Raw genomic sequence first — 25,000 nt, forward strand, 5'->3', positions numbered from 1 at the left:
ATGTTTTTATTGTCTTTTTGTTTTTGATTTTGGTTTTGTTTCTTTCTTTCTTTGTTGTTTTATTTTTGTAACCTCAAATGTCCATGTGTATTATTAATCAACGGATCCAGAAACAAGGATGGGAACAGGACTTTATCAGAAAGGCCGGGTTTATATCTTTTGGGGTTTTTTTCTTCTTGTTTCGTTTCATTATTTATTTGTTGTTTTAATTTTGGTTAGTTTTTCTATTCTTTTATTAAATTTTTATTGATTCAAATTAAAGTAATAGTTTTTATTAATGGCGCGTGTCTTTCTGATTTTTCTCAGCTGTCTCTCTTTCAAGAGTTGTAAAATTTTGTGTCAATCTCTGAATCAAATTGTCTTAACAGAATGTAGACTTTTGACCGTTTTGATGCCATATCAAAAAAGATTTCTTCTTTAAAACCGATAAAAAAACTACTTTAAAACCGCTGTCATAAAATTAGAGATTTCAATATGTAAACAAGTTACGCACCACAAAGTAAGAGAATAATTTCATCGTATTTCCAAACCAAAAAAATCTCGTCCTGACATGTTAGTAATTATGAGTTCACGTCATACTTGTTTCCGAATAATAACAATTCGCTTTAACTGTTATAAAGTTATCACTTATGTCGTTTGTATTAAATTTTGAATTTATTATTTATGACATTATATCTACATCATGTCGCAATTACCAAAGCTCATATGAAATCTCTAGCTTTAAATCATTTGAAATAGTGATTGTATACTCAATATTGTCAAATTAACATCTTTGAAAAATTGTGTCTGTTCATGAACGTTGCACATAGCCTTTAAAATTTTAAAAGCATATTAGGCTCTTAAACAATACGATACGATACGATACACTACGAAATCTCTTTGGATTCCACGCGTGTAAAGCTGCGAAAAGAAGTCTTCTTGTATCCATCGATGAGCCATTAAAGAAGATGGCTATGGAACTGGAATTTCACAATCAACTATGAGAAGATAATTATCGAAATACGACAGAGAGATCACCAGTGTGGAACGACGTGGTAAGAAAAGGATCCTAGACAACTTTGATGTGGATATCATCCAAAAATATATCGATCTGGGTCAACTTAAACATACATCCGACAAAATATTGGACGTCTGATAATTCGGGCAGAAAAAGGCCCATGGATTCTGGACAGAGGATCATTGTTATTCTTGCAGGTTGTGAAGATACTGAATATTTAGAAGGATGCCATGCCATTCATTCTTCTCTGCATCATCTGGAAGTTAGGAAATATCATTCTGGGGTCAATGCAAAGATGTCTGAAGACTGGGTAAATACTAGTGCCGCGCTGAAGACCGGTCTGAACCGCGGTCCGACGGTCTTTTAGCTGTGAACCGAAGACCGGTCCCAGAGGGGAAGACCGGCGGCGGTCCTCACTTCTTATCACCTTTCAACTAGTGCGGGGCGGTCCTTGCAAGGACCACGGTCCTACGGTCTCGCGCCATAGCCTACTACTTCCCCAGCGATTCGTTGCTTCGGTTGCCTATCTTCCACCAATCACCACCCATCCCACTTAATTAATCGCACCCACCCCCCTTTGCCATACACTAAACGACACAGACGACCATACAGGCAGACGACCACCAACCTCCACTCCGCAAACCGCCCTTTCGTGTGTGAGATGGGGGGAACAGGAGGCGCACGCCTTGGACGATTCCATTATACGGGGTAAATTTCAAAATTTACTACACCATAATGATCGCAATGACAATGATCTATGGTGAAGGCATTACCCCTCTTCTCTAATGGGTTATTGTTTGAAATGTATGTGACTACAAAAGATGTGTGTGTTTGTGTGTGTGTGTGTGTGTGTGTCGAACCTAGCAAGTAGCAAATCCGATTTTTTGTTTTCTTTTGTCCATCTCTTGTCACCACTCCTTTCTATCGCAGTGTTGTCATTTAAAATAATACAATAATATTAAAATTTCGTTTGGTGTTTTTACTAATCAAATAATATGAGTTTCATTAGTTTCTTCCTTCCAAAAAACCCAGTTATAACGTCTGAATTTTAAAAAAGTCCAATAGAATATTTGGGGACCCCGATAGCTCAGTTGATAGAGCACTCTCTTTATACGCAAAGGGCCAGAGATCGATCCCGGGTGCAGTCGATTTTTTTCTGAATCCCTGTCTACTCAGCAATGAATGGGTAGCTGAGTTTGTTAGATCTGGCGAAAAGTCACCATCGATCCCTCTTATTACCTCATCCACCCCCTCTTATTATAACTTCACGTCTCTCTCTTACTCTTCAATGCTCGCTGCCCTCTAATGTGTGTGTGGGGGGGAGGGGGAGGGGGGTAGGAGTTGCGTCTGTGTATCAACGCCACGAACAACTCGATCAACGCCTTGGGCGATGCCATTATCTCCGTTAATGGGTATAAATTTCAAATTTTATTAAATTATCGAAGTAACAATGAAGTACGGTGAGCAAATAAAGAAGGCATCACCCCTCTTCTCTAATTAGGTTACAATTTGAAATGAGTGTGACTACTCCGTGTGTTTTACTCCTGTAGACCACGGTTTTCATCGTGTAGCGGTCTTTAACGGTTCAAGAATGAACGATCCCACGGTCTCAAAGGTCAAACCTGTTCGAATTTCCAACAGTCTCTCAGGAATGTTCAATGTCGAAAATGACCGGTCTTGGACCGGTCCTTGCGGTCTTCATTTCCCAAGGACCGTAGGACCGTGGTCCTTAAGCTTGCCAAGGACCGCCCCGCACTAGTAAATACCGTTAGCTGTCTTCCCTTAAAGCATCCAGCTGTTATTGTATTGGAGAAAGTTCCCATAAGGTGACCCATGATTTCTTCCACGTTCCAACTTTGGCAAATATAAAATTTGAGATGATGCCATGGTTTCAATCAGGCAGCACTACATATTCTGACCATTTATCAAAGGGACAATAAAACTCCTGAATAAAAAGAAACAAACCAGATACAGTTTTCAAAGCAGACTGTCTAATCGGAGTTTTGACACCAGGTTGCACGACTTGCCTCATATCACTGTCAACGCAATCGAATCGAGCTCATTTGGACCCAAGTAAAGGGAAAGATGAGAGGTGGAACACCAAATTTACTCCCACTGAGGTGGCAATAAATGATATTACAAGGGGAGACTGGGAAAAGGCAAACTCCAATCTTCGAAAGCTTGAGGAAAATTACATTTCATTGGATAGACTGATGCTCGGAAACTTTCCGTCGTCGTTCCATTTCTCCTTTTCATCATCCTCGTCATCACAATGTGATGATTGATGAATCCAGTAGTTCCTAGTTGTTGTTGTTGTTGTTGTTGTTGTTGTTGTTGTTGTTGTTGTTGTTGTTGTTAGTGTTGAACACATGAACTCATTTCTTGAAACACCGTATCATAAATTGATGGATTTCTACTTTTGTTCTGTCTACATTAAACTTATGTAATCCTCTTTGGTATAAACACAATCTATTTGATTCAGAGGTAGTTTGGCAATGACAATAATATGACGTATTGCAACAGGGCGAACGCTGCCATACACACAGATGAAATGAAAAACGAGGACGTTGTTGTTGATAAAGATGAGGACGACGTTTAAGAGATGATGGACGATTGAAGAAAACGATGCAGTAGGATAACACATTAAATTTTATAAATATAATATAATACGTGTAATTGTAATTAATAGGTCAACAAATGTGAAGTGTCTCCCCATTTGACAATTGAACCATAATCAAATGGAAATATAGAAAGAAAAATAAACAAAAGTAGGACATTAAAACATGAATACTACTCATATGACATGAAAGTAAATATTCATTAAACGATAGAGTAATACCTTTATATGAAATATGAATGGAACATATGGAATGACAACAGATTATTAAATACAATGATTACAAGTATATCTCTGCGAACAAATGGGGCTACATATCTAATACAATTTACACACGAATCATAATAACTAAAATCAAATTAAACACATTTCTGGTGCGTTAAGTTCGAAAGTGTGAAGGCAATCCAGTTAAGGAAGCACGGTGGGGTATATAACCCGGAACTTTCAGGAATATATAGAAAAAGATATGTTAAAATATGCAGTTAAAACTGTATAGATGTAAATTGAGAAGTGGGTTACACAACCTTCACTTTCAACGTTTCTTATAATTGTTCACACCATAAATTAGCAATGACTATGAAAATTTTTGTTTTCTATTTTTGTAGGAAATACTCCTCTTAAATCAAAGCCCTATCTCCACTTTTTGAATTTTCGAAATCCATTAATATATAACAAAGTTATGCAGTTTCAAATGTGTCATTATTTTGGATGACTCACAAAGAGAAAAAAATACGGAAAATATGGGACGCTTTTTCTGCATTTTATTCTGGTTTGTGGCTGTATCTCGCTTAATACGTGGAATAAGATATTAAAACTTGGCAATTTTATGGCAAAATTATCAGAAAATATGATGAAGACATCAGAAAAGTTCTAACTTGTATAGTTTTAGAGCTGTATGGCTAGGGTCAACTATAATTTTGTTTTAAAATATACATAATATTGATCATTTGGAACTTTTCCGAAGTGTAATTTTGTGTCTACAACACATACAAATCAAACGAAAAATGCCTGCTAAATTATTATCCATCAGTCCCGTGAGACCATGGCTTATGTTATTTCTAGTATTTATTTGAGAGAGAGAGAGAGAGAGAGAGAGAGAGAGAGAGAGAGAGAGAGAGAGAGTTAATCTACTATCCCTATGACATAACAATGAAACAATGCCTTAATTTTTAAAAAGCGCGCGAGGATTTGTGTCGGCAGTCACCGCGAACAAGTTGCCAGATGGCCACGTGTGTGGCCAAATATATAATTTTGCTTCTTTTATTAAATTTTATTCATCTATTTTTGTCTCATTTACATTTATCCTCGTCTATTCAATTTTCTGATTGTTAAAATTTAGTTAATTTTAAGTGGGCCAGTGTTAATAGTGAAAGCCATATGATTTTCTATTTAGCCACTTTTGAAGTCTAATTTGGTCAGGTTAAAGTCTGGCCACCTGGCAGCCTTGCCTCGCTCACGTCATTTTCGTGTCGCGCGATGGTGGAGCAAAATGGCCGTCTCCATATTTTCACTCATTGAAATGTAAATTGGGTTGATGTTTTGTGAGAATACGGGAAAAGTACTTATCATAATCCAATGAAATTTGAAATATAAATAGAAGAAATGAGCATATATAACCTTATGAGCGACAAAATCTCTCCTCTTTGTAGTTTTAGAAATATTGTACTCCAAAGAGTAAAAATCTATTTTTAACGGTCTTCTGGTAATCGTACGAGTTTTGTCGCTTGACATAATCTAAAATGACACTGTGTGCCAACTTTCAGTTATATTCATCGATAAACAGCTTCGTAATTAATTTTTTTTTAAATAGCATGTACGGAACGGCTTTGTCCAATATTTTGTCGCGAATTTGGGCACTTCGTGAGCGAAAAAGAGGCCCAAAGATTTGTGCGGGATAGTCATTGCTACATAAATAACAATAACAATGACGAAAGTGGACATAATTATAAATAACAGGAAATGATTTTAAAAAATAGCGAGTGACGAATACTGACAAAGAGTAACAACTTAGCAACAAGCAATACTAAACAATCAATAAAAACAATTCTGGTCTAACCAGAACACGAGGTTCATACAAATTTTTGCAGTTCTGCATTGAGCCACAGCTGAGAAAAAGAATAAAAACAGGCGCCACTTATTAAAAAGTTGACTAAAGCAATTTTATACTCAATGCTCCGATGTCGGTTTTCAAGGTGGTTCCATCATGGTACACGTGGTACAGACTGTCAGGTGGAAGCATAGCTTGCTCAATGCTATAGGATAATAATAATAATAATAATAATAATAATAATAATAATAATAATAATAATAATAATAATAATAATAATAATAATAATAATAATAATAATAATAATAATAATAATAATAATAATAATAATAATAATAATTATTATTATTATTATTATTATTATTATTATTATTATTATTATTATTATTATTATTATTATTATTATTATTATTATTATTATTATTATTATAATGACAATGGAGGTCAAAAGATTTCTCATGAAAAACTAACGATTTTGGGGGTTCCCTTCGGAGATCTTAATTAGCAGATATTAAATTTCGACTGGGTTCATAAAGGTCGATAAGTTCTTGAAGGTAAACAGGACAGAATTGTTTAAGCGATTGAAAACGTGGGTATGTATTTTAAAGTCAATTCTAAACTGTACAGAAGCAAGTGTAGGTCCACCAAAATGGAAGTATTATGCTCGTGCTTTAAAGATGCCGTCACAATCGAGCTGCTTTTGCGTTGTATCTTTTGGAGTCGATTAATGACATTATTTTCACAACCATAGACCATACTTTTGTAATAATCCAGGCGGCTAAAAACCATAGAGACAACAAGAAGTTTAGTAGTATTAATATCAAGAAGCCTTCTAATAGCACCAATAGATCTAAGATAAAGATTGCAGGATCTAGTTACTTTAGTGACATGGGCAGACATGTTTAATTTGGCTTCAAATAAAACTCCTCAGTTTCTCACACGCTCCTTAGTGATGGGAATTACACAATCAGAAACATCGGGTTAAGCCTGGAAAGGACTTATTGATGGGAATTACACAATCAGAAACATCGGGTTAAGCGTGGAAAGGACTTAGTGATGGAAATTACACAATCAGAAACATCGGGTTAACCGTGGAAAGGACTTATTGATGGAAATTACACAATCAGAAACATCGGGTTAACCGTGGAAAGGACTTATTGATGGGAATTACACAATCAGAAACATCGGGTTAACCGTGGAAAGGACTTATTGATGGGAATTACACAATCAGAAACATCGGGTTAACCGTGGAAAGGACTTATTGATGGAAATTACACAATCAGAAACATCGGGTTAACCGTGGAAAGGACTTAGTGATGGGAATTGCACAATCAGAAACATCGGGTTAACCGTGGAAAGGACTTATTGATGGGAATTACACAATCAGAAACATCGGGTTAACCGTGGAAAGGACTTAGTGATGGAAATTGCACAATCAGAAACATCGGGTTAACCGTGGAAAGGACTTAGTGATGGAAATTACACAATCAGAAACATCGGGTTAACCGTGGAAAGGACTTAGTGATGGAAATTACACAATCAGAAACATCGGGTTAACCGTGGAAAGGACTTAGTGATGGAAATTACACAATCAGAAACATCGGGTTAACCGTGGAAAGGACTTATTGATGGAAATTACACAATCAGAAACATCGGGTTAACCGTGGAAAGGACCACCTGACCACGTCTTGTGAATTGGAACACATCTGTTTTGTTTTCATTTAACCTGAGCTTATCACAACACATCTGTTTTGTTTTCATTTAACCTGAGCTTAACACAACGCATCTGTTTTGTTTTCATTTAACCTGAGCTTATCACAACACATCTGTTTTGTTTTCATTTAACTTGAGTTTATTGCAACACATCTGTTTTGTTTTCATTTAACTTGAGTTTATTGCAACACATCTGTTTTGTTTTCATTTAACCTGAGTTTATTGCAACACATCCAGTCACTAATCTCAGAGATAAAATTTCATCCCAAAGGCGAAATTTTTCTCTAGGGTCTATTCCGAGGGGAGATTGGAATAACCCAGGCTTCAGCGCCGCATTTTAAGCTAGGTCGAGGTGACGACGCAGCGCGGGTAATCGAACTCGGTTCCTTTCGGGTACGAACCAAAACTGTACCGCTGAGCCACGCTGCCCCCAAATGAATACCATTACATAAGATAAACTCTGTATTCATGACTTATCTGTTATTTATTTATTATTCCAGACATACATTTCTAAGGAATAACGATGAATCGCCATCTTGTATTTCTGACCGTGGTAGCGACTTGTGGCTTCTTGCTATTATTATCAGTTGGCCACAGTAATGCATCGTGCTGCTTCCCAAGTCAGATGTCTGCAAAGCTTAAAATAAACGGTGACAAATGGGACGTTTTGGCGGATTTTGATAAAGGATTGCTCCTAATGACTTCACCTACTAAAACGGCCGAGAAGTTCCAAGATCATAATCAAGGGATTGAAGTTCTGGTTTTGAAGTTCCATAACAAAAATGCGTATAAAGCTTTTATTCAAAACATCCCGAAAACCCCACTTGAAAGAAAATGCACCCCTATCTGCGCACTAAGATTAAGTAATGGTCAGGTAATATTGAAAGATAAGAAATGAGGAGAGAGGGCCAAGATATTCTCTCTCTCACTGCTATCTCTCTCTCTCGCTCTCTCTCTCTCTCTCTCTCTCTCTCTCTCTCTCTATATATATATATATATATATATATATATATATATATATATATCGTATATATATATATATATATATATATATATATATATATATATATATATATATATATATATATATTTATCTATCTCTCTCTTTCCATCTATCTCTCTATCATCGCCTTTGTGTGTTTGTGTTTGTGTCTGTCTGTCTGTGTGTGTGTTTCTGTGGCTGTCTGTGTATGTCTCTCTTTGTGTGTGTGTGTGTGTGTGTGTCTGTATGTGTGTCTGTCTGTCTGTCTGTGTGTGTGTGTCTCTCTCTCTCTCTCTCTCTCTCTCTCTCTCTCTCTCACTTGGTCTTTGTCTCTGTCTTTGTCTCTGTCTTTGTCTCTTCTGTCTTTCTCTTTCTCTGTGTCTGTCTCTCCATCTGTCTTTCTCGGTCTCTCTCTGTCTCTCTCTCTCTCTCTCCTTTCTCTCCCACTTGGTCTTTGTCTCTCTGTCTTTGTCTCTCTGTCTTTCCCTTTATCTGTGTCTGTCTCTCCATCTGTCTTTCTCGGTCTCTCTCTCTGTCTCTCTCTCTCTCTCTCTCTCCTTTCTCTCCCACTTGGTCTTTGTCTCTCTGTCTTTGTCTCTCTGTCTTTCCCTTTATCTGTGTCTGTCTCTCTATCTTTCTTTCTCTGTCTCTCTCTCTCTCTCTCTCTCTCTCTGTATGTTTCTCTGTCTCAGTCTCTTTCTCGGCCTCTCTCTGTCTTTCTCTCTCTCTCTCTCTCTCTCTCTCTCTCTCTCTCTCTCTCTGTATGTTTCTCTGTCTCACTCTCTTTCTCGGCCTCTCTCTGTCTTTCTCTCTCTCTCCCCCCCCCCCTCTCTCTCTCTCTCTCTCTCTCTCTCTCTCTCTTTCTCTCTCTGTCTTTCTCGTTCTTTCTTTCTCTCTGTCTTTGTATCTTTCTATCTCTCTCACTCTCTTTCTCGGTCTCAGTCTTTTCCTCTCCCTGTTTTTCCCGGTCTCTCTCTCTCTATCTCTCTCTCTCTCTCTTTGTCTTTCTTGGTCTCTCTCTCTCTCTCTCTCTCTCTCTGCCTTTCTATTTCTCTCTCTCTCTCTCTCTCTCTCTCTCTCTCTCTCTCTCTCCCTGTCCCATTCTGTCTTTCTCTCTCTCGCTCTCTCTCTCTCTGAGAGAGAGAGAGAGAGAGAGAGAGTAAGATATAAATAAAAACTATAGATAATATGAGGAGTGGAATAGTACGGCCGCCTGGCGTGAGTTCCTCAGTGAAATGACTAATGCAATCAGATTTTATATCTGGCTACGTGAAAAAAAAAGTTGAAAGAAAAGTATTCACTAATTTGAAATGAATTCAAAGAGAAGGTTATTAAAAGAATGATAATCTAATATTAGAAAGTAAAGTTTTTCTAAGCCTACCGAAATATAACTGGAGTGAAATAAACTCTGCTCTCATGTTTGTATTTACTAAAATAGAATATTGAAAAATAAAAGTGAATCATTGTTATGGATTCTCTCTCTCTCTCTCTCTCTCTCTCTCTCTCTCTTTCTCTCTATCTATCTATCTATCTATCTATCTATCTATCTATCTATCTTTCTCTCTATCTATCTATCTATCTATCTATCTCTCTCTTTCTTTCTTTCTCTCTCTCCCCCTCTTTCTCCTTCTCTTACTCTCTCTCTCTCCCTCTCTTTCTCTTTCTTTTCCCCCCACTCTCTCCCTCTCTCTTTCTCTTTCTCCCCCTCTCTCTCCCTCTCTCTTTCTCTTTCTTTCTCTCTCTCCTCTCTCTCCCTCTCTCTCTCTCCCTCTCTCTCTATATATATATCTCTTTTTCTCTCTCTCTCTCTCACACACACACACACACATACACACACATTCTTAGGGCCTCCGATGTTGGGCAGAGAGTTCATTTACCGAGTTTTCTTTCCTCCACATGTTTTTCTTTTTCTTTGTTGCTCTTTGTCTTTGTTATGGATGAGATTAGTGGGGGGGGGGGGGGGGGGGGGGGGGGGGGGGGGGGGGGGGGGGGGGGGGGGGCTGTCCTTGGCTGGGAGTGGGAGGGAGACAGTTAAAGGTATAGAATCCTTTATTTAGAGATGGTATTTTTCCATGTAAATAATCTCTTTGTTATGTATTATCATGGCTTTCTTTTTTAACGTATTGTACTTTGTAACTATTTGTGAGTATCGTTATAGAGGGATCCTATGTTTTTGCCTTGATGGGAATTTGTAACTATTTGAGAGTATCGTTATAGCGGGATCCTCTGTGTTTGCCTTGATGGGAATTTGTAACTATTTGAGAGTATCGTTATAGCGGGATCCTGTGTTTTTGCCTTGATGGGAATTTAAGGCAGAGATACCTGATTGAAATTTTAACAAATTCCTAGGGGAATAAATCTAAATTCACTTTAAATATTTTGCCATCAGTAAGATCCAAGAACGGTCCTAAGCTCCAAATATAGTTTCTAAGCATCAAACTTTTCTTTTCAACAAGATTTATTAATTCAATGAAGCGAATGCAATTCTCTAGTAGGAGAGACGACAATTCGTTTTTCTAAGATTTTTTCATAGTACAAGGCAGGTTTGATTTAATGTCAAAAAATGCAAATTGATTTTAATTGCTCTTGGGATTTTCTGTCCCTTTTTTGTGAACCAGTCCCTTTGCCCCCCCCCCCCCCCCCCCCCACACCCCATTATTCTCTGATGCTTTTTAACTTTATATTTACAAATTTCTCCATAATCTTCGGTTAAACTTGTGCTAAAATGATCTGAGGATAGTGTCGCATGCGCCATACAAATCTAGTAACAAAAGCAAAACAGTCACAATTACATACCCACACACACACACACACACACACACACACACACACACACATCCAAAATCACGTACACGCGCATTTACAAACACGCACATCCCTCCTAATTGTTGCACTCAAGATTCTAAACAACATAATATCGCTTGTTCAACCTGCTAATTCCATTCTCCCCTCTGAATCTAACCTGCAGTTTAAACACAACTCTGATCACAATGAAACCACGACGGTGACCTGCCTGAACCAACAGCCTAAGAAGTTCGAAATAAAAATGCGAAGAAAAAATTCATGGCACACATCGACCTGGGAATTTTCAAATATTGCAACGATATCTAAATCTCAAACAAGTGGGCTAGATAAATTCTACGAGAACGTTATATATCAGAACTCAACTGGGCATTACGATACTTTTTACGATGTAACGGACCTCATGACTGGCAACCCTATAAAACTAACATCTGGTTGATGGTCTAAACACAAATTATTCAAAAATAAATTGAACATAAAAGAGATATTCGAGTTTGTGTTAACTTATTTTTTTCCTGTTATCTATTAATCGAGAGTGATTCTTTTCATTTAAGATGAATACGAGTTTGATATTTATGGTACAATGAAACCCATTGTCAATCTGGGAGACCCTGTTATGTGTGACCCATTGTTAATCTCGGAGACCCTGATATGTGCAACCGATTGTCAATATGAAAGACCCTGTTATGTGTGACCCATTGTCAATCCGGTATGCCCTGTTATGTGTGACTGATAGTCAATCTTATAGTCCCTGTTATTTGTGACCATTGTCAGTCTGATAGTCCCTGCTTTGTGTGGCCCGATGTCACTCTGGGAATCCCTGTTATGAATAACCCATTGTCACTCTAGGAGTTCCTGTTATGTGTGACCCATGCAGTCTGTATATCCTGTTATGTGTGACCCATTGTCAATCTGATATGTCCAGTTAAGTGTGACCCATTGTCAATCTGGGAGTCCCTGTTATGTGTGACCCATTCTCAATAATAATAATAATAATAATAATAATAATAATAATAATAATAATAATAATAATAATAATAATAATAATAATAATAAATATAATAATAATAATAATAATAATAATAATAATAATAATAATAATAATAATAATAATAATAATAATAATAATAATAATAATAATATAAATATAATAATAATAATAATAATAATAATAATAATAATAATAATAATAATAATAATAATAATAATAATAATAATAATAATAATAATAATAATAATAATATAATAATAATAATAATAATAATAATAATAATAATAATAATAATAATAATAATAATAATAATAATAATAATAATAATAATAATAATAATAATAATAATAATAATAATAATTTGACAATAAGAAAATAATATGATTATAGTATTGCAACTTATGACGTAAAAAGATCAAACTTTAAGCGAGATTTGAAAGTTGTCAACGAATCCGAGCATCTCAGGTGTGATGGGAGAGAGTTCCAAAAATGGGGGGCCGAAATTGAAAAGATTGTTCACCTATTTTACGCAAGATCTTAGGTTTTACAAGGATTGATTGGTCATTGCTTGACCTCAAGTTTCTATTGGGGACATGTATTATGTTTAAAGGTTCTTTGATATAGGCGGGACTGTTCGTGCTCAAAGATTTTTAGACAACAGTACAAAATCTTACAGGTAACTGTTTTTTTCACAGGAAGCAAATGTAACTCATGGAGAAGGAGATTTGGTGACGGGTATTTTTGGTTATTGTGTACAATGAGTCTGGCTGCGTTATTTTGAGCAACCTGAAGTTTACTCATTTTGTCTTTAGCTAAATTCGCCCAGAGGGAGTGACAATATCACTGTTATGTGTGACCTATTTTCAATCTGGTGTGCACTGTTAAATGTGACCCATTGCCAATCTGAGAGTTCCTAGAATGTGCGATCCATTGTCATTCTGGTAGTCCCTTTATGTGTGACCCATTGCCAATATGGTATGCTCTGTTATGTGTGACACGTTGTCAATCTTATAGGCCCTGTTATGTGTAAGCCACTGGCAATCTGTGAGTGCCTGCCATGGTTGACCAAGTGTCAATCTGAGAGTCCCTGTTTTGTGTGAATGAACTAAATGACGGAAATTGATTTGACGTCAAAATTATCTGAATTGAGGGGAAAATTAAATTTTAAGAAAAATGATCTTAGCACTGGATTCATCTCAACATAATAGCCTCTGATTTAATTGATGCCCAATAGAAATGGCTAAATATCCTAAATAAGGGTACCGTGTGGTTATTTTTGAAATACTGTTTGGTTACGAATAGGGATGTCTAGAGACGCTAACAAAGCGTACCACGTCGTTATTCTTCAAATCACCTACTGACTGACTTTAAGCTGTTCGCTGGCACAGTCGACCGACTTTGCAGCATCAGAAGCCTTCATGATTTCTCCATTCCTGTATTTTGGATGCCATGCCTCTGATGTTGTTGAGATCTATAGTTGATGTTATGTGGAGGTTGATGTTTGGCAATTATTTGAGATCGTTGTTGAATGTTATTGGCAATGAGGTGACTGGGCGTCCTTTGTCTTTGGGTCCCAAATTAGTGAAGTAAAATGACATAGCTTTATTACTGGTATTTCAGAATCAGATTCGTTATCATTCTGTGTGTCCATATGGCGTCAGATGTCCTTCTTTCTGGTCTGGATACACTCTGACTTTGAGATAAATATTTGTCCTCCTTTTGTCTTATTCAATTTAAGACAATAAGTCATAACATTTATTCTTTCAATACTAACACCAGATATTTATTTTTAAGCAATTCTTTTGTGTCAAATAGATTTGGAATTTTAAAAATAAAATTTAATTTTCGCCAAACTCATAAACAACGTGTTCTCCATTGTGTGTCACCAACTGTCTTCAAACGGTTTTTGTAGGAAGGAACCGGAAGCCCGTAGAAGTGGATTTAGGTTTCAATGGCGGGAAATATGGATTTTTAAGATGATATCTTGCAATGTAACAAAGATCGACCGTCTACCATAACATAGAAATCAACGTCAAATTTCATTGTGTAGGTATAAATTCTATTTTCAACACTATTCATCTCAACTCATTGTGTATCAGGAATTCCTTGTCTCTGCTTGACACAGTATTTAAGACGGGGAACCCGTGAAAACGAGGAATAAGAGGACGAGGAATCCATACTGTATTGCACTGGCTATCACTATCATAATTGTGATGCACATATTGAGAACGGTATTATGTATAGATTATTTACAATCTGAAAATCAAATGTTTGGTAAAATATATAAGTACTTTTGTTGAGAGTGAGATTATTGCGTCTGTGTGATCTAGTGGTATGACACTTACCTGGGGACTGAAAGGTCCACGGTTCGAGTCCCGTAAATTCATTTACAGGTCTATACCCAATTTGTTATGGATTCATTATTGTGACGAACTTACTCTCAAACCAACGAAGGATTTAGTCCATTACAACAATGCTAAATGAAGCCCATAACTACGTTCGGTAATCAGACCTGCAAAATAAGTGCACTTGCATATCAACCTTCGTAATGAACAAAAACTAAATGTCATCGCTGCTGTTCCCTCCGCCCAGTTAGCAATTCTTTTTCAAGTTTGCACGAGGGTTTAGTTGCTCAACATGTCCAAACAAGTAGTTATTAGACTGAACTAACATAGAAAACCCATTCTGAGTTTAATAATGACACTGAAACATTTTAAGGGATGTAAAATCCAGTCCTAGTCAACACATCGATGTTCAAAGAAGGACATTTTCTGTTTAATTACAATACGATAATTATCAATTCTTGATGATGAATTTAAAACAGTTCACTATACAGGTCCATTCGTGAAGATTCCACGGTAAGATTTCCGTTCACACTCATATACACATGAATCAAATGCCAATCTTATTGACCCACTGATACATCGAAAAACATACTACACGAATACAGTACCAGGCACTCACCTTCCCTCCTCCATACATGCGCTCTCTCCCTTTTCCTACACCCTGTCCTTCCATCCGTCAACACACTCTCCTTCCCTGTTCCTACACACTCTCCGTCCCTCCGCTTACACGCTCTCCTTCCATCCGCGAACATGCTCTCCTTCCCACCGAAAACACGCTCCCCATCTCTCTGCCTACGCGCCCTCCTTCCCTCTGCCTACACATCTTCCCTTTCACTATGCCACCACGCACTCCTTCCATCTGCCTACACACCTTCCCTTTCACTCTGCCTACGCGCCCTCCTTCCCTCCGCCAACACACTCCTCTCTGCCTACACACCCTCCTTCCCTCTGCATACACGCCCTCCTTTTCTCTGCCTACACATCCTCCTTGCTTCATTCAACACACTCTCCTTCCTTCTGCCTAAACGGTCTCCTTCCCTCCGCCAACACACTCTCCTTCCCTCTGCCTACACGCTCTCCTTCCCTCTACCTACACACCCTCCTTCCCTCTACCTACACACCCTCCTTCCCTCTGCATACGCGCTTTCCTTCCCTCCTTCTACACGCTAACCTTCCCTCCGCCAACACGCTCACCATCTCCGCCAACACACTCTCCTTCCCTCCGCCAACATACTCACCTTCCCTCCGCCTACACACCCTCCTTCTCTCTACCTACACACCCTCCTTCCCTCTGCCTACAGGCTCTCCTTCCCTCCGCCTACACGCTCTCCTTCCCTCTGCCTACACGCTTTTCTTCCCTCTGTCTACACGCTCACCTTCCCTCCGCCAACACGTTCATCTTCCCTCCGCCAACACACTCTCCTTCCCTCCGCAAACATACTCTTTTTTCTTCTGCTACACGTCCTCCTTCCCTTTGCCTACACGTCCTCCCTCCCTCTGCCTACAATCTCACCTTCCCTCCGCCAACACGCTCATCTTCGTCCGCCTACACACTCTCCTTCCCTCCAACATACTCTCCTTCCCTCTGCCTACAGACCCTCCTTCCCTCTGCCTACACACCCTCCTTCCCTCTACCTACACGCTACCTTCCCTCTGCCTACACACCCTCCTTCCCTCTACCTACACGCGACCTTCCCTCTGCCTACACACCCTCCTTCCCTCTACCTACACGCTACCTTCCCTCTGCCTACACACCCTCTCTCCCTCTGCATACACGCTCTCATTCAGTCCGCCTACACACTCTCCTTCCCTCTGCCTACACACCCTCTCTCCCTCTGCATACTCCTTCCCTCTGCCTACACACCCTCCTTCCCTCTGCCAACAAACTCTATTCCCTCCGCAAACATACTCACCTTCCCTCCGCCAACACACTCACCTTCTCTCTACCTACACACCCTCCTTCCCTCTGCCAACACACTCTCCTTCTCTCTACCTACACACCCTCCTTCCCTCTGCCTACACGCTCACCTTCCCTCCGCCAACACACTCTCCTTCCCTCCGCCAACACACTCTCCTTCCCTCCGCCAACATACGCTTCTTCCTTCTGCTACACGCCCTCCTTCCCTCTACCTACACGCCCTCCTTCCCTCTACCTACACACCCTCCCTCCCTCTGCCTACACGCTCACCTTCCCTCCGCCAACACGCTCAACTTCGTCCGCCTACACAATCTCCATCCCTCCAACATACTCTCCTTCCCTCTGCCTACACACCCTCCTACCCTCTGCCAAAACACTCTATTCCCTCCCCTAACATACTCTCCTTCCCTCTGCCTACACGCTCTCCTTCCCTCCGCCTACAATCTCTCCTTCCCTCTGCCTACACGCTACCTTCCTTCCGTCTACACGCTCACCTACCCTCCGCCAACATACTCACCTTCCCTCCGCCAACACACTCTCTTTCCCTCTGCCAACATACTTTCCTTCCCTCTGCCTACACACCCTCCTTTCCTCCGTCAACACACTCTCTTTCCACCCGCCTACACATCCTCCTTCTCTATGCCAACAAGCTCTCCTTCTCTCCGCCTACACAATCTCCTTCCCTCTGCCTATATACTCCCTTTCCACCCGCCTACACATCCTCCTTCTCTATGCCAACAAGCTCTCCTTCTCTCCGCCTACACAATCTGCTTCCCTCTGCCTATATACTCTCTTTCCACCCGCCTACACATCCTCCTTCTCTATGCCAACAAGCTCTCCTTCTCTCCGCCTACACAATCTCCTTCCCTCTGCCTATATACTCTCTTTCCACCCGCCTACACACCCTCCTTCTCTATGCCAACAAGCTCTCCTTCTCTCCGCCTACACAATCTCCTTCCCTCTGCCTATATACTCTCTTTCCACCCGCCTACACACCCTCTTTTCTCTCCGCCTACACAATCTCCTTCCCTCTGCCTATATACTCTCTTTCCATCCGCCTACACACCCTCCTTCTCTATGCCAACAAGCTCTCCTTCTCTCCGCCTACACAATCTCCTTCCCTCTGCCTATATACTCTCTTTCCACCCGCCTGCAAACCCTCCTTTCTCTCCGCCTGTTGGCATGGTGGACGCCATATCATTGATTTTAGATGAAGGCCAAGGTAATTATCAAGAACAGAATAACAAATTTCATTAGATGACAGAGTGAACTTTATTCATTGAGACATCTGCTTTTTATTGCAGGAACAGGAAGAAAAAAAAGGGTGATAATAATAATGCTTAATTTTGTCGTTCCCCAAATTAGAGAGTTACATGATAAGTGATTCCTTACACAAAAAGGTCATTATAAGAAAATGAATTTACATTCTAACACCCCCTCTTAAATTCAGTTTCCAAAGCAAGTTAAAAGATAAGTGCTAAAAGAAAATGATACATTGCAAAGCAAGTAGGTAATACATTGTAGGTTGTAGGCATTAGAACATTACACCTATGTTTAAACTGAGAAAGAAATGTTTTTACTCAGATCATAGTTAATCAAGTAAGAACTAACAGTCAAGAACGATATATAATTATAATGGTAATGAAGCATAATATATAGGTACATACATATGAAATCAAAAGGTCAACAAAATTGTGTGCCATTATTTTGACTAAGGAGAAAATCATTAAACTAAAAAAAAAATGCAAAGAAAAATCACAAGTTTGATACTTGTACTAATAGTGCATAGCATGATGTGAGTAAGTGATTTAAGACTTTTTAGTACTTCCCTTACTAACCCATCAAGATAGGGATGAACATTTGTAATTTTGTCTTAGAGACTGGCTTTGTGAACATATCTGCCCAATTCTCTTCACTTGGAACATAACAGGTATGAAGTATTCCCTTTTGGATTTCATTCCTCACAAAATGGTATTTTATGTCAATGTGTTTTGTCCTTTTGTGGTGTACAGGATTCTTACCAAGGGCAATAGCACCCTGATTGTCACAATTCAAAAGAAAATGTTCAATGTTAGTGTTCATCATGTCATTGATCAATGCCCTAAGAAATATCCCTTCCTGTGTGGCAGCACACATTGCCATATATTCCGCTTCACATGTGGATAAGGCAACAGAAGGTTGTTTCCTTGATTTCCAGGAAATAAGGCTACCTTTTTGAGAGATCATAAAGCCATAGCCAGTCACGCTTCTGCGGTCAGCAGAATTTCCCCAGTCTGCATCACAATAACCTACCAAATTGGGTGGTGCCCCTGATTTTGTGTATACTAATTTTTTTCAATTGTTGCCTTTAGGTACCTCAGTGCATGCTTAGCTATTGTCAAATGGTTTTGGGTTGGTTTTGACATGTATTGAGACAATTTGGTAACAATGAAACAAAGGTCAGGTCGAGTAGAAGTCATAATGTAAATTAGACTGCCAACAATTTCCCTATACAGTTTGTCATCCACTGGATTTGAAGGTTCATCACAAAACTTGTTGAGATTCATTTCACAGGGAGTGTGTTTGGGCTTGCAGTCTTGCATGCCAAATTTCTCTAACAGTCTTGCAATATAATGTGATTGGTCCATTGATATTGATTCATCTGAACAAGAGAAATTTATACCCAAGAAAAAGGAAAGTTGACCTAGGTCTTTCATTTGGAAAGATTGACAAAGCTGTGCTTTGATTGCATTCATTGCAGATAGAGAATTTGAAGCTATAATTAAGTCATCTACCCACACAAGGATAATGCTATGTTCATCATTAGAATGTCTCTTATAAAGACAGGGATCAACTGCTGATTGAACAAATTTTTGCTCAGCTAAATGAGAGTGGAGTTTGAGATTCCAATTCCTACCACTCTGTTTGAGACCATACAATGACTTTTTGAGTCTACAAACTAGCTTTTCACCATATTTTGAGTTTAATTGATATCCTTCTGGTTGTTCAATGTATAAGTCAACATCAATTGGTGCATTTAAATATGCTGCTTTTACATCCATTTGGTTCAAGTACATATCATTTTCAATGGCAAATTGAATGAGAGCTCTGATTGAGGTGATGCGGGCCGTGGGCGAAAACGTTTCCTGATAGTCAACATCAGGGATTTGGGAATACCCTTTAGCTACATATCTTGCTTTATAAGTTTCTTCTCCATTTGGACCATTCTTAATGGTGTATACCCATCTACCACCAATAGCTTTTCGGTCAGAAAGTAAACTTGTAATTATAAATGTTTGATTTTCGCTCAGGGCATTCATCTCCTCATCCATAGCTTTTTGCCATGCATCACTTGCATTGCAAGTCATTGCTTCCTTGTAAGTGTTAGGGACATCAAGCATGTTAATGTTATAGCAATAATGAATGGTATTGTTAAGATATGCATCAACTTCATCATCAACAATATATTCGTCCAAATGTTTAGGACGAGAGCGAGTTCTCTTGGAACTGGCATGCATTGGTGACGGGTTTGCATTTGCTTCCTTATCACCTAAATTTTCAACACTTGTTTCAGTTTCAGGCAAACTCCGGTCACTGAGTGGCACTTTGGGGTTTGTTTTTGAGTAACTAGCATCAAAATCATCATCATCATAAGATGGAACTTCAGGGTAGTGACCAGAATTCTCCTGAGACTGAGACTTTGGTTGAGACAAATCTGTAACAGTAACAGGATCTTTAGGGAATTTGACACACCTGACCCTTTTAACGGTTTGGGTGTCTGGAAAATAGATCAGATAGGCTGGACTTTTTCTACCATACCCCACAAATATTCGCTTTTCGCTTCTGTTTTGTAATTTTGTTGGTTTTTGTGATAATAAAGCAAAACATGGGGATCCAAATGTTTTCATATTGGCAATGTTGGGTCTTTTATTTGTGATCTTTTCAAAAGGAGTGCATTCAATTCTTTGTTTGTAGCACCTGTTGCGAATATATGCAGCCGTTAGGACAGCATATGTCCACAGTGATTTTGGTAACCCACATTGCAATAATTGGCATCTGGCCATGTCAAAAAGTGTGCGCCATGGACGCTCTGCCTTCCCATTTTGATGGGGGCTGTATGGTGCGCTTTTTTCATGTCTGATACTGTGATTTCTCAAAATGGAAGTAAATTCTTGAGATGTGAATTCCCCACCATTATCACTTCTGATTGCTTTTATCTTCCCATAAGGGGCTATGTCAGACAGGTATTCTTTGAATGCAGTAGGGGTGTCACGTTTTTGCTTCAAAAAGTACACAGAGATCAAACCTGAAAAAGAATCAACACAAATCATTGCATATTTCATTCCATCACAACTAATTGGGTCAATAGGACCCGCTAGATCAACATGAACTACATCAAGAGGTTTCTTGGCACTGTTGTCAGGTTTTCTACTCACAGAATCAATCATTTTAGCAAGGGAACACACTTCACAGTCAGATTTTGTCTCATCAGTGATGATCATACCATCTACACATTTTTGTAACTTAAAAATGTCTGCTGTGTTACAATGACCCAAAATGCAATGCCACTCCATGAGTGAATGCTTGGACGTTTTTGTGTGGAACGATGAGTTAAGGAAATAGAGACCCCCTCTTCTTTCAATGTTGAATACTGTATCTCTCGAACACAATTTTCCACAATCCTTCTTGAAAATAACTGTGGCACCGTTCTGCGTCGCGGCCTTTATTGAGAAAATGTTTTGAGAGAAGGAGGGCACGTACAGTGCATTTCTCAGGAGAACAGAATGTTTACAGCCATTGTCATCCGTCAACGTTATCTCTGCGTTGCCTTGTCCTTGGGCAAGGTTCGAAGTCCGGGTCCCGTCTGCAAATTCGATAACATGCTGTCCCGAGTCAAAATTATTGTGGAAAGAAATAAATTTTGACTTTTCGTGGAGTAGGTGAACAGTAGCTCCACTGTCCACAAGAAAGTCGTCCTCTGCGAGTTGGTTATCTTGGAAATTCGGGTTAACACCGAAAGCAAAATGGCTCTCACTTCGAGTTGTAGGTTCATCGTCTACTACTTTCATCTCTCGTAGTTTTGTCAGATTTCTACAGTTGCTGGTATCGTGTGATTTAGCTTTACAAATTTCGCACCAACGAGATTTTCTGTCGTCGTTTTGTTTACAAGCTTTGATTTTCTACAGTAGCTGGTATCATGAGATTTTGACTTACATATTTCACACCAACGAGCTTTTTGTGTCCTCGAGTTTGGTTGATTGTTGAAGGGTCTTCTGTTACTGTTGTACGAACTAACCGTCATCACATTTGATGCGGTTGAAGAAGAATCTTGGAGTTTCTCAGTGTCTTCGTAATTACGTAATAACGATTTGAATTCGCTGAAGGTCAGTACTTCTGATTTTTGTGTGATTACGGCAGTAAAACTTTTATAATTTACCCCAAGTCCTTTTATCACCATAGCGATTAGCAAACTGTCACTGATTGTCTCACCAGCATCACGTAGAGCCGCTGCTGACGATTCAGCTCGAATGATATAGTCAGTAACTGTTTCTTGGTCATTCTTTAAGAGGGTTGTCAACTCTGTGTAGAGTGTTATGATACGAGGTTTACCTTTCGGAAGATAGTGTTGTCTCAGGATTCGTAGTGCTCTGCGACCGTTGTTCCTTGCGTCCCTTATGATAAGAGAAAGGGATCTGTCGTCCAATACCTGGACCAGTTCGGCAAATACTTCCTCGTTTTTGTCTTGTTCTGTTGATACATCTTGATTCAAATCATCAAGGTCCTTGAGTACATCATCAAGTCCTCTTATTCTGATGAAGCCGAAAAACTTAACTTCCCAGAGTTCATATTGGCGATCGTCACCATTGAAGGCGATGCGATGCCTGGGCCCATAACCTGTTGGCATGGTGGACGCCATATCATTGATTTTAGATGAAGGCCAAGGTAATTATCAAGAACAGAATAACAAATTTCATTAGATGACAGAGTGAACTTTATTCATTGAGACATCTGCTTTTTATTGCAGGAACAGGAAGAAAAAAAAGGGTGATAATAATAATGCTTAATTTTGTCGTTCCCCAAATTAGAGAGTTACATGATAAGTGATTCCTTACACAAAAAGGTCATAATAAGAAAATGAATTTACATTCTAACACCGCCTACACAATCTCCTTCCCTCTACCTATATACTCTCTTTCCACCCGCCTACACACCCTCCTTCTCTATGCCAACAAGCTCTCCTTCTCTCCGCCTACACAATCTCCTTCCCTCTGCCTATATACTCTCTTTCCATCCGCCTACACACCCTCCTTCTCTATGCCAACAAGCTCTCCTTCTCTCCGCCTACACAATCTCCTTCCCTCTGCCTATATACTCTCTTTCCACCCGCCTACACACCCTCCTTCTCTATGCCAACAAGCTCTCCTTCTCTCCGCCTACACAATCTCCTTCCCTCTGCCTATATACTCTCTTTCCACCCGCCTGCAAACCCTCCTTTCTCTCCGCCTACACAATCTCCTTCCCTCTGCCTATATACTCTCTTTCCATCCGCCTACACACCCTCCTTCTCTATGCCAACAAGCTCTCCTTCTCTCCGCCTACACAATCTCCTTCCCTCTTCTTATATACTCTCTTTCCACCCGCCTACACAATCTCCTTCTCTATGCCAACAAGCTCTCCTTTTCTCCACCAGCACACTCTCATTCTCTCCGCCTAAATAAATGCGGACTGGCGCATAGTCTCTGACTATCTCTTAATTTAGTCAAGGAGCTAAAAAAAAAATCAGATTTCATGTGAGCTGACTAAGCAAGTCCCAGACTAAAATTGCGCACCTTACGAATAAGTTTGGCCAAGTTTTAGTCATTTACTGAGGCAGGACTTCAAGTCTTAGTCTGTGTCTGGTTACAAGGATACATCACAGCGTCGACAAGATAGCAGCTATTTTGAGATTGAGCGCTTCGATTTGGAAGGAAAATACGTCGGTTACGAATGACAGAGGCAAAAGGTTTCCTGTTGTTCTTGACACTGTCTTTAAAAAACATAAAGATCAGATCGTCGGAATTACACATCTTTGTGAGTAAAAGCTATACAAAACTGAATGTAATATACAACACACTTTCTCTTTTGTTTGTTGTTGTTTTGTTTTTGTTTTTAATTGTTTTTTTTTGTTTTGTTTTTGTTTTTTGTTTTTTTTGTTGTTTTTGTTTTTGTTTTTTGTTTTTTGTTGTTGTTTTTTTTTTGGGGGGGGGGGGAATTTTCGGTTCAATTTGTTTGAGTTTCATTGAAACTTTTATGGGCCTAAATATGGAATTGACAGTCGACCATGAACCTCATTGTAGTCTAACAGTCAAAATCACGTGATTTGATTCATTTGATTCATTATGACAAAAGTTAGTTAAAATAAGAAAAAGAACGAAATATTATCTATACCGGATGTATTGCTAATTTCCTCTTTGGAAATCTCTTGAGTTGAAAGTATGAAGGCGGGCATCTTACATGCCATCATGTACGAGAGAGCGTGAGGTTACCAGCACAAAACAGCCGAAATAGTCACCGTCCTTACAACGCCCACTTCTAGTCAAGAGACCAGCTAGTCAGAGACAAGAAAGCGTTCATGAAATCCAATTTTTAGTCACTTGCTCGCGTAGGCTTAAGACTAGACTGGTAAATTACTAAATCTAGTCCTCGTTCACGAAAACGGGCCCTGGTCTATTTAAGGGGCGGTTTGGGTCTTTTCTAAAAAGAATTTAATTACCTATATTGGGCGGTTTTAATCATTCTGTATCATCAATATAGGTTAAAAAACAACATTTATGGTGAAAAATTTTAATTATCTGTGTTGATACCCATTTTGCGACCTAATTTGGGGGGTCTGACATAAAAAATATAACAATCTTGTGGCAAACGTTCCACAAAAACTAATGAAGGAATAACCTCCATATTCTTCCCTCTTGTCAACATTGTACCATAGTGTGTCACCATAGAGAGATTTTACGGCTTTAGCTTATGGAATTTTTATTAGATCATTACAAAATTGAGAATCAAAATGTTATGACAAAATTGATGTAAAAAATTCAGATTTAGGATTATAATTTAAAAATCACAAATCTTATCAAAAAAATCTCTCTATGGTGACATAATACACTATCTCTGTGATAACTGTGGAAATTTTCAGACAATTTCATTGAATAGATTCTGAGAAACGTTTGACACAGTTTCCCATACCCTTAGAAAAATGACATATTGAGAAAATAGCAAAATGGCTTCCCGTTTTTCACACATTTCTTACTACCTGCACCATTTTCGACTGTGTATTTCGTGCCTTTATAGTCAACTTTAAGAATTTAGACTTCAATTTTATTATTTCTAAGATAATAAAATATCATTTCCCACCAAAATCTCAAAATCAAATTTTTGAAGGATTTTCCTAATAATTAGACCCAAACCGCCCCTTAACACTGTTGGGCTACTTTTACGATTTAGTTTCACGCATTCACAATACAGAATGAGAATTCTTACGCACTGTTGTGATTCCATTTTTGCTAAATTCGGTGACGTAATGAAAGTCAAAAACTAATGAGCAAAAATGTATGCCTTGTCCTCAGCAAATG

General features: G+C 38.9%; 2 protein-coding genes across 2 annotated transcripts in view; one reads left to right on the forward strand and one right to left on the reverse strand.

The window, feature by feature from the left end:
- LOC144966052 (uncharacterized) overlaps positions 1 to 3,765 on the reverse strand; it is a 5,805-nt gene extending 2,040 nt beyond the window's left edge. Inside the window, exons 1-2 of the mRNA XM_078902069.1 lie at positions 2,754 to 3,765; positions 1 to 1,325 (exon numbers count right to left, since the gene is read on the reverse strand). The exon at positions 1 to 1,325 is cut by the window's left edge and continues 2,040 nt beyond it. The gene's annotated coding sequence lies outside the window, so the exon portion shown is untranslated. The remainder of the gene's footprint in view (positions 1,326 to 2,753) is intronic.
- LOC144966053 (uncharacterized) overlaps positions 1 to 11,643 on the forward strand; it is a 13,766-nt gene extending 2,123 nt beyond the window's left edge. The window contains exons 2-3 of the mRNA XM_078902070.1: positions 7,875 to 8,248; positions 11,325 to 11,643. Coding sequence (XP_078758196.1) covers positions 7,898 to 8,248; positions 11,325 to 11,597 — 624 coding nt within the window. The 5' untranslated portion in view covers positions 7,875 to 7,897 and the 3' untranslated portion in view covers positions 11,598 to 11,643. The remainder of the gene's footprint in view (positions 1 to 7,874; positions 8,249 to 11,324) is intronic.
- Positions 11,644 to 25,000: the final 13,357 nt, after the last annotated feature.

This window comes from Berghia stephanieae, chromosome 2 (genome assembly GCF_034508935.2).
Source record: "Berghia stephanieae isolate SIO BIC M18660-M18661 chromosome 2, UCSD_Bste_1.3, whole genome shotgun sequence".
NCBI classification, from domain to species: domain Eukaryota; kingdom Metazoa; phylum Mollusca; class Gastropoda; order Nudibranchia; family Aeolidiidae; genus Berghia; species Berghia stephanieae.